This window comes from Muntiacus reevesi, chromosome 8 (assembly GCF_963930625.1).
Source record: "Muntiacus reevesi chromosome 8, mMunRee1.1, whole genome shotgun sequence".
Taxonomy (NCBI): Eukaryota; Metazoa; Chordata; class Mammalia; order Artiodactyla; family Cervidae; genus Muntiacus; species Muntiacus reevesi.
The window spans coordinates 21469185-21483513 of record NC_089256.1 but is presented as its reverse complement, the minus strand read 5'-3'; the positions used below and the strand labels follow the sequence as shown (position 1 = coordinate 21483513).

Here is a 14329-nt window from a genome sequence, read left to right as displayed (position 1 = left end):
TGACTTCATAAATTGCAAAAAATAAGAGGATAAAACAGCAGAAACAGTTCCCTGCCTCCCTCTTCCCCACCCCCAATCTTCTCTTTCTTTCTGAAGGAAGACGGTGTGCTTTCTTACTCAAAAACATCCTGGAGGAATTTTAAAAATCTAAATGTCTCCTGAAATATTTATCTGATGTTTAAATTTTCATCCCAAGTATAAATAGTTGCAAAGAATGCAATTTCTGTTGTTATAAATAGTTTAATATTTATAGTAAAACACATCACTTTTTAAAATACATCAATGGAATCAAAATAGCTCTGTTATCCACTTGAAAGAAATAGGTGAACAAACTCTCGTTTCAATCAGAAAACTTACATTATTTCATTTTATTTTGAAACTCATATTTCCACTTGACTTCCTCACAGGATGTTATCTTAGTGTGATGTACAGTATCTTTATGCTGGGAAATTTATTTTTGGCCACACTGTGAGGCATATGGGATCTTAGTTCACTGACCAGGGATTGAATCCTTGCCTCTGTGGTGGAAGTACAGAGTGCTAACCACTGGACGAGTGCTAACCACTGGCTGCTTTGCTTTGAAATGTTTTGGCTATATGTTATACTTTTCTCAACAGAAATAGGTATATAAATAGAAAATCTTGAAGTATTACACAAGAATTTCCTTTGGGACTGAATGAAAAATGCACAATTGATTAACAAGACACCATTACAGACTTTAGTTTGTAGTTATTAAGCCTGAAGGTAAAATTTAATTAGAAATACCAGGGAAGCCACTCGGACTTCCCTGGTGGCTCAGTGGGTAAGAGTCCATCTGCCAATGCAGGGGACGCAAGTTTGATCCCTGGTCCAGGAAGATCCCACAAGCTGAGCAGAAATTAAACCTGTACACCACAACCAGGGCCCCCGAGCTGCAACTACTGACCCCGCGTGCTGCACCTGCTGAGGCCCACAGGCCCTGGAGCCCGCGCCCCTCAACAAGGGAAGCCGCCGAAACGAGAAGCCCGTTCACGGCGACTGGAGAGCAGGCCCCACTGGCCGCACCTGGAGAAAGGCCGTGCACAGAAAGGAGGGAGACCCCGTGCGGCCGAAAATAAATGAAAGGTCAAAGTGGGGGGAAAAAAGAAACACGTGTCTTATCAACTGTGAAAAGGCTGTCCTTCCTTCACCCCTACGAGTTCACGGATCCTCAAGATGATGACTTGATGCTAAAATGAGACCCTTGAAGCCTGAGTGAGGAGGGTGTTGGCCAAGGAGATGACAGAGAAGAGATTCAGGAAGCTCAGAGCAGTGAACAGGAGACCAGGGAGTGAAGATTCTCGAGGCGAAGGGGGTGGTGAGTACTGTGAGGGACTGTGCTTCGCCTCCACAGAGCCGACGTGGCTTCTGATTGGCACGTGACCACACTGACACCGTCTCAGGTTCACGCCGCACTTTAGAGGATCAGCCCACTCCCATAATGTACAGCTGTTTAGTCAACCTCACTCCTCAGAGATTTCAAATAAACAAGAGTGCTTTGAGATTGTGAAGTATGCAAAGTGGTGGAGTAGAGCGAGGTGAGGTATGATAAGAAACATATATCTGGTTCTTGTCCCTGGTTCCTAACACAGAGTTCTTAAACCCCTTAGAATATCCTGGGTGACAGGAGCATCACTTGTTCTAACGAGGTGGCCCTAGACAATTTCACGATGGGGCTGGTCACCAGAAAGACCAAGCCTTTGATTAGAAGCCTGGAACTTCCAACCCAGCTTCCCCCTTCCCAACTTCTGGGGGCTAGGGGAGGGGCTGGAGATTGAATTAAAAATTGATTATGCTTCCATGGGATAATTGATTGTGTGTGTGTGGGTGTGGGTGTGGGTGTGGGTGTTAATAGCTCAGTCATGTCCAACTCTTTGTGACCCCATGGACTGTAGCCCTCCAGGCTCCTCTGTCCATGGAATTCTTCAGGCAGGAATACTGAAGTGAGTTGTCATTCCCTTGTCAAGGGGATCTTCCCGATGCTGGGATCGAACCCAGGTTTCCCTCATTGCAAGCAGACTCTTTACCATCTGAGCCATCAGGGAAGCTGGATAATTGATTATACCTTCATAAAAACCCTTAATGACCGAGCTCAAAGATAGCTAGGCTGGTGAACATGACCACATGCCAAATGGGTGGTCCCGCCCTCACCACTCCTCCGACAGAAGCACATCACACCCTATGCATATCTTTCATTTGCAACCTTTCATTGCAAACTTTCATTGCAACCTTGCAGTATTTCATATCTAACACCAGTAAACTGGTGTGTGTGTGTGTGCTCACTCAGTGCTGTCCCATTCTTTATGACCCCATGGACTGTACCGTCAGGCTCCTCTGCCCATGGGATTCTCCAGGCCAGAATACTGGAGTGGGTTGCCATTCCCTTCTCCGGGGGATCTTCCCGACCCTGGGATGGAAGCCCCGTGTCTTTTGCGGCTCCTGCACTGGCAGGCAGATTCCTTACCACTGAGCAATCTGGAAAGCCCCACTAATAAACTCGTAAAGGTAAGCAAATCCTTTATAGCAAACCAGTAAAGTGGAGTGTGCTCCGAGTTCTTTGAGCTGTTCCAGCTGAGTATGGAACCGCAGGACTGGGTGGTGGGAACTGTGATTTGTAGCTGGTCACTCATCAGTACAGGAGTCTCAGACAAGGAGCTGCCATCCACAGAGGTGGGTCTTATGAGCTGAGCCCTGAGCTGTGGGTCTGTGTGAACTCTAGGCAGTTAGTGTCAGAAGGGGAATGAATTGTTGGACACTCAGTTGAAGTCTGGGGAAAATTGATTGGGTTGCTTGTGTTGGAAAACACCCCAGCAGGAAATATTGATAAAATGCCTAAAGTAAAACCAAGAACCCACCTGTCACCGTGTGCAGCATGTCCACAGCAGGCTCTTCCAGGACTTTGACCTGCTTTTTTATGATGATCTCAAACGTCTTGTAATTCACAAACCCTGGCAACTCTCTGCCACGATACCGATTTTCAAATTGCCTGATTTCTTTAAGTATGGCTTCACAACCTACAGAAGGAAAGGATAGGTCTGAATTATTTTGCAGAAATAACCTTGCTGGTTTGGCTGAACATAGTAGCATTCTGAACTTCCTGAAAATACAGAGGAGCAAGAAAAAAAACACATCAAATCTGATTTTCAAATTGAAAAAGATTCAAGGATTGCAATAAAGAAACAGATTTTGAGAGAACTGTCCTTAGTCATGTCAAGATGGCACGTGTAAGCCAGGGAAGGACATCGAAAAATAGCAAAAGCAGAAACTTACTAAGACAGAATTTTAAAAAATTTTGGCTTCACCCCACAGCATATGGGATCTTAGTACCTTGATCAGGAATTGAACCAGGGCCCCCTGCATTGGAAGGTGGAGTCTTAACCACTGGACCACTGGGAAAGTCCCAAGACATTCTGGAAAAGGTAACTTGAGTAGGAAATTTGGTAAGTTATTTTTGATTTTGTAAAGAAAATTGTATCATAGAATACTATGACCTGCAGACACGTTAAAAAATAGAAACGGTGACTTTCCTGACGGTCCAGTGGTTAGGACTCTGGGCACAGTGCAGGGGGCGAGGGTCTGATCCCTGGCTGGGGAACCAGGATCCCACATGCCGCTCGAGGTGGGCCCACTAAAAAAAAAAGAAATGACCATAACGCCAGCTGGAATCAGTGACTCAGCATATACTCCCAGGTTGCAGCAGGAGTAAAACCTATTTACAAACCAGAAGGATAATACAGTTGGATTATTAATGTGATATGGTATCACTGCTTACCACATAAAGCACTTAATTTTTTCTCTATATTCTTGGAATTCTTTTTACTCTAAACAAACTAGGGTGTAAAGAACTTCCTCCATGGGTTGAGGAGGGGAGGATGATTCGGAAGGACCAAGGTTCCTTCTTTTTGAAGAACTAACCAGGGATGGTAGCCTGGTTACCCTCTTTTGGTCAGGAGATACTTTCTCAAAGGCATTAAAAAAAAAATTAAGATGTAATTGACATACCATAAATTCACCATTATTAAAGTATATGTTTAGTATATTCACAAAGTGGTGCAAACATCACCACTATCTAATTCTCAAGCATTTCCACCACCCCAGGGAACCCTGTTTTCACAGCACTCACTCCTCATTCCCTCTACCCAACCTTTGAAACCACTAATCCACTTTCTATTTCTATGGATTTGTATGTTTTGTACATTTCATGTAAATGGAATTGTACATCCTGTGGCCTTTTGTGTCTCACTTCTTCCACTTAGCATAAAGGCCTCTCAGTACATGTGAGATGGGATCTCGTTATGGATTTAACTTGCATTTCAGATGGCTAACAATATGTGTGTGTGCGTGCTCAGCTGTGTCTGACTCTTTGCCACCCCACGGACTGTAGCCCCCGAGGCTCCTCTGTCCATGGGATTTCCCAGGCAAGAACACTGGAGTGGGTTCCCATTTCCTCTGACACGGGATCTTCCCAACCCAGGGAGGAAACTCATGTCTCCTGCCATTGGCAGGTGGATTCTTTACCACTGAGCCACTGGGAAGACAATCTTATTAGCCATACTTGTATCTTTTTTCTTTCTGAGGAATGTCTATTCCAATCCTTTGTCCATCTTTAAACTGAATTATTTCTCTTTTTGTTGTTGAGCTGTAAAGAGTTCTTTACATATTGTAGATATCAGTGAGTGAGTACTAAGTTGCTTTAGTTGTGTCCAGCTCTTTGTGACTCTATGGACTGTACCCCACAAGGCTCCTCTGTCCAGGGGATTTTCCAGGCAAGAATACTGAAGTGGGTTGCCAATTCCTTCTCCAGGGGATCTTCCTGACCCAGGGATCAAACCCATGACTCTTAGGTCTTTTGCATTGCCAGGCAGGTTCTTTACCACTAGCACCACCTGGGAAGTGAAGTCCTATAAAGACTACACCCTTATCATATACATGATTTTCAAATACTTTCTCCAATTCTGTGGAATGTCTTTCCACTTTCTTGATCATGTTCCTGGGTAGTGTTCTTTGATATGCACACAAGTTCAAATTTTGATGAAATCCAACACATTTTTTTCCATATATTGCTTCTGCTTCAGGTGTTCTAGCTAAGGAGACCAGTACCTAATCCCAAGGTCACAAAGTTTTAAACCTATGCTTTCTTCTAAGAGTTTTACAGTTTTGGCTTGTACACTTTGGTTTTTGATCCATTTTGAGTTTATTTTTGGATAGGAGGTGCATGAGGGGGGTCCAAATTAATTCTTACATTTGGGCACCCAGTGACATGGAACTGATCATTTGTTGGGAGGAATTTATCATTTTAAAGAATGAGCCATTTTACTCACAGGCTGTCTGCCATAAGCACTTTTGCCATAAAAACCTGGCCAGGCAACGCCACGAGGGAGTTTCTGGAAGCCAAAGACTGTTGTTTTCTTTGAAAGGGGTTAGCAGGGTGCTCCCCCTCCCCGACATAAGAACACACTACATGGCAGGTGTACAACTCTCTGCTCACGGACTCAGCTTCTCTAAGCAGCACAAGGGGGAGGCAGAGGACGAGGTGGTTGGATGGCATGACAGACTCAACGGACATGAGTGTGTGCAAACTCTGGGAGATCGTGAAGGACAGAGGAGCCTGGTGTATTGCAGTCCACAGGGTCGCAGAGCATCGGACATGACCAAGCAGCTGAGCAATAGCAACATGTGGAACAAAGACTGTGGACACGTGACCAGCCCAGGAATGAATGCCCTGGACTTTGGTCCCCAAAGTTCACACCCTACCCTGCCCTCTGTGCTCTCTGCCAGGGAATAAAGGTGCAGCCTCTGAATTATGCAGAAACTCCCTTGATTTCTCTCCCCATGCTCATTCCTCAAAGCCAAGGAGGACCGTCAGTCTGAACCGCTGCTCAGTTTAAATAAATCATGAAACCACCACCACCCCCCACCACCATCAGATTGTTGGAATAAAAGCAAATTGAAATTTCCCTCAGCTGCTGCAGTTTTCTCATTGGTCAATATATGATTTAGTTTAGGCTTTTTAAAATAGTAAAAAAAAAAATAAGTTTCAGATCACATTTTCTACTTTTCTTAGACTCTCGAGGACTTGATGATGTGAGGTGGTACCCAAGATGTTGTTGTATTTTCTCTTCACCACTGCAACTGTAAGGGCTTCCCAGGTAGCACAGTGGTAAAGAATCCATCTGCCAACCTGGAGACATGGGTTTGATCCCTGGGTTGGGAGGTTCCCCTGGAGGAGGAAATGGCAACCCATTCCATTAGTCTTGCCTGGGAAATCCCACGGACAGAAGAGGCTGGCAGGCTACAGTCCATGGGGTTGCAAAGAGTCGGATGACTGAGCAACTAAACAGTGACTATAAGATCCATTACAGGACACATCAGGTTTCAAGGCCTCAGTGGATTAACCAAGATGGAACCTGGGTTATTTCAGGGGCAGCACCACTGGGAACACAAAGGGCATGATATGCATGGCAGGCTCACCTGCTCACTATTGGGGGGAAACTGATTCTTCCAAGAGTCATGATTGACATGGGCCATTGAATCTGCATCTTCTCTCTAGGTGTCCTCTGAAATCTGTACCTGACGCCTGCTGGCCAGAGTTCAGGGACTTGAAACAGCACATGTGGCTTTCACGCTGCCAAGTCCTTACTCTGGCTGTCCTTGACCACTGTCATCACCCACCTCCCCCAGCCTTGGATTCAGCTCAACTTGTCGTGTTTACCGTGGTGCCTCAGACTTACCTTTTTGGAAATTTTTCTCAACCACAGAACTCCATTTGCAGAACTCGGCTCGTACTTGGGTAAACAGTCGGGACTCATGCGGCCCCACGAATTCCTCCCCTTCTATTCTTGAGATGATATCTTTATTAAATGTATCAATTTTCTGCCAAGAAGAAAAAAAGAATCAGCAGAGATACTCTAAACAGAGCAAGGTAGTTTGGCGGTTGTGTGCATGCAGAGAGTGGGTGAGTCCCTCTTTGCTGTATCTCAGGCCAGGTGGGAGGACAGGAGAAGAAGCTTGGGCAGCAGACAACCCCAAATTCCCCTCACTGCCTGGGGGATCCCCAGTGAGGGAACGCACTTGAGGAAGAGCCAAGAGCACGCATGGGGTGGTCCACCACTCTCTGCCTTCTGTCCTCTAACTCTGGGCCCATTTTGGTGCTAAGTGGACAGAATGAGTTCGGATCAGCTTTAGGGAAGTGAAGACGGATGAGCGTGGTGCCCATAATCCCTGTGGACAATGATGCACGACTACCCAGCGTGGCGCCGCTGGCGGTTCTCACCTCTATCAGGGAGAACATTTTCTCACTTTCTTCTTCTGGGATGTCCTTGCCATATTTCTGTAACTCTTCTGTTACTCTCTGGTGAGTCTCCTTTATTTGATTTTCCAACAGGGGCAGAGTTTTCTGAGAAAAACAACAGAAAGACATAAACATGAAGAGAGAATGAGTTGCAGTTGTTGATGGGGAAGGGCTAGGGTTAGGCCAGTGATTGCAAGAAGCTCATTTTAAATTAGGCCGGGTGGGTAGTTTATCAGCGTCCCACTCAACAAGTGGTCCTCTGACAGGCAAGAGCCACACCCCCCTGGGAGCATCCCAGGCCACATCCACACCCCTGAATCTGAGCCCACATCTTAACAAGATGTCCAGGAGATCCACGTGTGTCGACATGGTTTAGCTTTGCGCTTGCAAGACTCTGCTCAGAGTCTGTTCAGCTCTGCGTGCACTTACACAAATGTGCATGATGAGTTCATTGGTCAGTCTTTCTGCCAGGCAGGGGACAGTGGCCCTCCCTTCCTCCAGAAGTTCCCTGCAAGAGAAGACAACATTCATGTCCACCTGGGTCTAGCCAGAAAATGCAGGTTGGCTCTCTGCTGCTGGGGAAAGCCAAAGTAAGTACAGTTACTTCCCACTGGATGGCATGTCCTGCAATTGGATCACACAAAATTATGACTGAATTTTTGTAATGTTGCATATTTTGAAAAAACTGTATAGAATGATCCCTTCCAGCTGATATATTAAATGTGTCTTATGACATCTGACTATAAATGGTCTTTATAAAAATTCACATATCACCTAGAGATATGTTTCCATAACATGCATATGCCCTTCTGTATACAAAGTGCGTATTGGTATTGGGCTTCATGAAAATATATTGACAGATATTTACACAGGTGCATGGATGAAGCCTGAACCGGGGGACCCACCCTTCTCCAAAATGAGAACTTAAACCATGAGCTGCTTGGGGAAGGAGACCAAGTCTTCCTCTCACTCTTTCCAAATATGTGTTTGTAGAGTGAGTTACTACAGTTTTCCACATTTTAAAAGACTTTTTAGGATCAAGTGCTGCCAGGAAACATGAGCTCACACACATCTTTGCAAGAGTACACTCATACCTAAGTTTCAGCTTCTGTACCTGTCGAAGTTTTTAATTGTGGGAAAATATGCATAACATAAAATTCACCACTTGAATAATTTGTAAGCACACATGTGTGAGCTAAGTCACTTCAGTTATATCTGGCTCTTTGCGACCCCATGGAAGGTAGCCCAGCCAGGTTCCTCTGTCCATGGGATTCGCCAGGCGGGAATACTAGAGAAGGTTGCCATGCCCTCCTCCAGGGGATCTTCCTGCCCGGGGGATCAAACCTGCATCTCCTGCATTGCAGGTGAGTTCTTTACCACGAGTGCGACTTGGAAAGCGTGTAAGCACATATTCAGTGGTATTAAGTACAATCACATTGATGTGTGACCATCGCCACCATCTACCTCCAGAAATAGCTCATCTTCCCCATCTGAAATTCTGTTCCCATTATGCATCTCCCCATCCCCTCCCCCAGGTCCTGTCTCTATGAATTTGACCCCTTTAGGGATCTTATATAAGAGGAATCATACAGTGTCTTTTCATGACTGGCTTATTTCACTGAGCATAGTGCCCTCAAGGTACAGCCGTGTTATCGCAGGTGATAGAATTTTCTTCCTTTCTAAGGCCAAATACTATTCCATTGTGTGGATGGAATTTTTTTAATCCATTTTGGATAAATATTGTGTTTATCTATCAATGGTCACTCAGGTTGCTTCCATTTTTTTTTTTTAGCTATTGATGCTGCTATGAACACAGGACTGCAAGTATCTCTTCTGAATTATGTGTCTCTGCAAGCTTCTGGGAACATCAAATATGATAATGTTTACAAAGGGCACGCATCTCCTCCCACATACACATGTGCACACACAAGGGATCTCAGTGAATGTGTCACTTTTTTCTCAACATCTTGTAAGAATCTTTTTATTGGCATCTCCTTGGCACAGCCCTATAATGGTTGCCAGCACTGTGACCTCTCATTCTAGTTCGTCCATACAAATCCCATGATTTTCAACATGTACATTCCACAGTCTTCACAATTAAAAACAAATCAGTGCTGAGCACGCTTTAGGGGACATTACTGAACACATCTCTGATTACTTGCCTGTGTGGAATTCCTAGAAATGGAACTCAGCCTTAGGGGCACCTGGGTGATCTCAGCATACGCTACAGGCAGCGCAGATGCAAGCCCACACCCCTCCTTTCCCACCAACTCTACGCCTTCTCATTATTTCAAAATATCCAATATATCAGTTTTCATTGTTTCTTTAAAAAATTTCATTTTTGGCATCAGGGTTAGAGAGGCCTTTATCCTGGGATTATTAATTCTCCGCCTATATTTTCTTCTGAGAAGTGGTACTTTCTCTGTACTTAATTTTAAACTTCCACTGACATTTGTTTTGGTGTCCCATGTTAAGTAAGGACAAATTTAATTTTCCCCAACTATGAAATGATTATCTCAGTCCCACTGATTGATAATGAAACTGACAAAGCCCAGAAATTTGAAGTGCCACACTGATCACAGGCCAAATGTATGTATTTGACTCTATTTCTGGGTTTCCCACTCTGTTTCCATCCTGTGATACTTATGCTTATATTCCGTTTCCAGAACTATAATAAGTTATTGCAAAAAGTCTCCGCCTTCCTCTGAAGTTTTAGATTTATTCTTTGCCTACTTTGTGAATTCCTCCTGCACTCTTCCAGGCAGATTCCCCACGGTCACAGTAAAGGAACGGACACACACGGATACTCTCAACAGCCGACCTTGGACAGCATGCATTTCTCCCATGAGTTAAGGAAGGTCCTTAACTTTGGTTCTCCCTGAGAAAGCTCCATGCACATACCTGAAATGCGTGTGATCCTCAAAGAATGCCTGCTCTCTCTGCAGGGCCTTGACCAGGCTCAGTCGATTCTGGATGTCCTGCTGGCCACGGCACTTGACGATCATGTAGCCCTTCTTCAGGTGGAAGACCAGGTTTCTCACCACGTCCACGACCTTGTCTTCCGTGCCTTTGTCCACCAGATCAGGCTTTGTCAAAATTCCTGTGGCCCAGAGACTCTGGTTACATAATGTTCACATCTTCTCAGGGTGGGGAGTGAGGTCAGCTCCCCTCCTGAGGAGCGAGGTCCCCTGGCCCTGGGATTGCTCCCATGCTGCTTGGGGCAGACAATGCAGCTCGCCTAGTGAAGGTGCAAGGCTCAACCCCTATGTGCTCCTTAAGTGCACTTCGCCCAGATCTTGGTTCTCACGCCAGAGAGAGAGCAGCATGTAATGGCCCATTATGTTCCTCCTGACCAGCAGAGGGGTTCACTCATGTAGTGGGTCTCAAACTTCCCTGTGCATCTGAGCCACCTTAAGGCCCTGCTCCAGAGATTCTGATTCAGGAGATTCGGTGGGATCAAGGGACTTGCATTTCTAAAAATTCTTCAGTTAATATTGGTACAGGTGGGGCCTGGCTCACACTTGGGAAAATAAGGGTCTGACCAGGATCAGCTAGGTCATTTGCAGGACCCACTGCAAAATGAAAATGCAGAACGCCTGTTTAAACAAGTATTGAAGATGGCATCATCAGAACATTGCGCCGAGCAAGGACCCATCTGCATGTGAGGCGCCGTGCGGTTGTCCAGCTCAGGATTAACTCTGAGGTTTACTGTGCCCACTTGGAGCTGCAGCCCTGGCTGAGAGAGTCTCATCCCAGGCAGGATGGGCAGCAGAACAAGCAAAGAATGAGAACCTGCAGCTAAGGATAGTGGTGCAGAATGTGGAAGGGACTGACAGCATCACTGGTACACAGGTGAGCAGCCTCTGTCCACACTTCTTGTTAGGTGTGAAAGTAAAACAAATTGCTGTTTGTTTCAGCCACTGTCCTCCAGCTCTATGCTATTTACAGCCAAATGCATTTTTTCAAACATAACATTTTAACCCTTTTCACATGCACATTTCAGGTGCGTGAAACACTTTCATGTGGTTGGGCAACCTTGACCACTGTTCATCTTCAAAACCTTTTCATCTTCTCCACCTGAGATTCTGTAACCACCAAACACTAACTCCTATTTCTCCCTTCTCCCACTTGACTTCCTGTCTATGAAGCTGACCACACTAGGTCCCTCATATGAATGAGATCATGCAGTGTTTGACCTTTGGCACTGGTTTATGTCATTGAGCACAATGTCTTCAAGGTGTCAGAATGTCCCTTCCTGTTGAGGTTGGATACTATCCCACTGTGGGCTTCCCTGGTAGCTCAGCTGGTAAAGAATCTGCCTGCAATGCAGGAGACTCTGGTTTGAGTCCTGGGTTGGGAAGATCAGCTGGCAAAGGGATAGGTCACCCACTGTAGCATTATTGGGATTCCCTGGTGGTTCAGGGGTAAAGAATCCACCTGCAATATGGGATACCTGGGTTCAACCTGGGTTGGGAAGATTCCCCTGGAGGAGGGCTTGACAACACACTCCGGTATTCTCACCTGGAGAATCCCCATGGACAGAGGAGCCTGGCGGGCTATAGCCCATGGGATCGCAAAGAGTTGGACATGACTGAGCGGCTAAGCACAGCACAGAACTATCCCATTGTATGGATACCTCACATCCTGTGTCTCCCCTCATCTTTCTGAGACACGTGGGTTTTGCTACATAAAATGCATTGTCAACTGATATAACTGTTTTCTGATTTTGCCCTGCCCTGGAACCCACCACGGCTCTTATAAGCAGATAGACAAAGATTACGGATCAACCCATGGCCAACAAGAGTCAACTGTAGCCCAGGAGTCATCTGGCCTCAATGGTTCTTGAATGGTTTGCATATGCTGGGTGTCGGCCCCCACTCAGGTGTGCCAAGAAACACCGACTGGATTTAAAGGGTGCTCTTCCACTGTCAAGCCACCTGCCATTTTCAGGTTCTCCCCTGGTGGCTCAGACAGTAAAGAATCTGCCTGCAATGCAGGAGATTCAGGACACACGGGTTCAATCCCTGGGTCAGGAAGATCCTCTGGAGAAGGGAATAGCAATCCACTCCAGTATTCTTGCCTGGGAAATCCCAAGGACATAGGAGCTAGGAGAGCTACAGTCCACGGGGCCACAAAAAGTCAGACATGACTGAGTGACTAACAATTTCACTCTTCTTACCTATGGTCCTATCTCCCTGGGGGTCCACCTCCTGAGCCATGCGCAGCGCCTCCGTGGTGGCGATGTCCACATTAGCAGGGACCACCACCAAGTTGATGGTCTCCTGCCTAAGGATATACTTCCTGATGAGAGACTTGATCTGTAAGAAAATGAAAGGGTATGAGAGTTGAGACAGGTCCTGACCTTATACTCGCTTCAGGCCTTCCAAGAACCAAACACAGAGAAATGAGCTGACAACACAAGTCAGAAAAACTACATTTTCTGAGGGAACACTGTGAGGTTTTAACTCGTGAATTATCTCCCAAGACCTCAAAGCTGAAGGTCACAATGAAAAACAAGATGCCAAAAGAATTGCTTGACTATTCCCTAAATCTTTAATCCACAGGGTGAGATTCACTGATACAGGAATATCATTATATTTGCTCCTAATACTCTCTCTTCCCACATAAAACTCCTTCCTAATGCCTGCCAATTTAGATATGGCATAGAGTGTAACTAACTATAACCAAAAATGAGTCACTGCATAAAACACAAATAAAATACTTTCCCAACGTTGCCTCTTCCCATAAAGCTTCCATCCAACTTGGTGGAGTAATTTCGACCATTGCATGCTCCAAATTCCCCACCTCCCCATACCCACTCCTCAAGCTTGGCCCTGGACTCACTGATGCTCTAATGCAGCTCCTCCCCCACAAGACCTGGGCCAGGATGGAGCCTGAAGTTTCACCTGATATTCAATGTCGAGTGGCTGGTTGCCCACAGCAACCCTGGTGATGCCAGGAAGGTCTATCAGGGTCAGATCTGGGACGTGAGGGGAGCTGACCTCCAGGCTAATCAGCTCATGACTGATTCCCGTGCCTTCCCCAGCGATGGCAATCTGGGCTAGAGAAGAGGAAAAAGAAAAACGGAATAGAGCTTGTGGTAGAATGTCTCATTACAGTGAAGCCTCTGAAGGCAACATCCACCTGCTGTGACTCAAGGGTAAGGCATATTTTGAGCAGATTCATTTCTCTGAAACAAAAAGGGACATCAAAGGATAATCCCGTGTGTGCATTGCCAGTGGCCAGAATAGTCTACAGTGAGAACTAGCAAGAACACCTCTGTAGGTGACATGCATCTGAACCAGTCTTAACCTGGCAGAGCAGGTAAGTTCTTCCTGGTGCCACACCTAAATTCCTCCCATTGATATACTAGGAACTTAACAAAGAGATAAATGAAAACAAATAAAAATAAATGGTGACTCCTAAAACATGACCTGGAAAGTTATGGGTAGTGGTACATGCTTGTTTTGGGCAAGCTGAGCGTTAGTTGTTGATATTCCACTAAGAGATTTAATTCTGTTCCTTCCTCCTTAATAATGAAAATTTCAAGCTAAGAATTTATTGCATCAAATTTTTAACTAACAACACTTGACCACTTTGTACATCTGGAATGTCTTTTTGGTATGCTTTATATAAGTCAAGAATGTAGAAGGAAATAATAGTAGCAATGGTATATGTACCACAATCTGCTAATTCCACACTCCCCCCCTCCAAATCCATTTCCCAGAGATGCGGTCATATAAAATTGTCTGGCCCATGGGATAGATGGGAAGATGTTATGTGCAACTTTCAGAAAATATGCTTAAGACAGGCATAGGCCATTTGCCAATGACTAGCTGGCAGGAATGGGCACTTGACTAAATGATGAAGGGGCCTTGGGAGCAGAGGCCACACAGTGTAGGAATGAGACAGAAGTCTGGGTTCATACCCTTGGAACCCTTACATCAGCTCTCAGAGAAATAAAACTGATGTTGTTTAAACCACTGTGTTAGTAACTTGCTTGCACAAATGCCTTCTTAT

At 45.5% G+C, this 14329-nt stretch overlaps 1 protein-coding gene across 3 annotated transcripts in view; it reads right to left on the bottom strand.

The window, feature by feature from the left end:
- The window catches only part of MX1 (MX dynamin like GTPase 1), a 52042-nt gene that overhangs the window by 5243 nt on the left and 32470 nt on the right, over positions 1–14329 (bottom strand). For all 3 annotated transcript variants that reach the window (XM_065943258.1, XM_065943259.1, XM_065943261.1), the window contains 7 exons: positions 13216–13370; positions 12489–12627; positions 10211–10409; positions 7739–7817; positions 7292–7414; positions 6750–6891; positions 2874–3032 (listed from right to left, as the gene is read on the bottom strand). In XM_065943258.1, coding sequence (XP_065799330.1) covers positions 2874–3032; positions 6750–6891; positions 7292–7414; positions 7739–7817; positions 10211–10409; positions 12489–12627; positions 13216–13370 — 996 coding nt within the window. The remainder of the gene's footprint in view (positions 1–2873; positions 3033–6749; positions 6892–7291; positions 7415–7738; positions 7818–10210; positions 10410–12488; positions 12628–13215; positions 13371–14329) is intronic.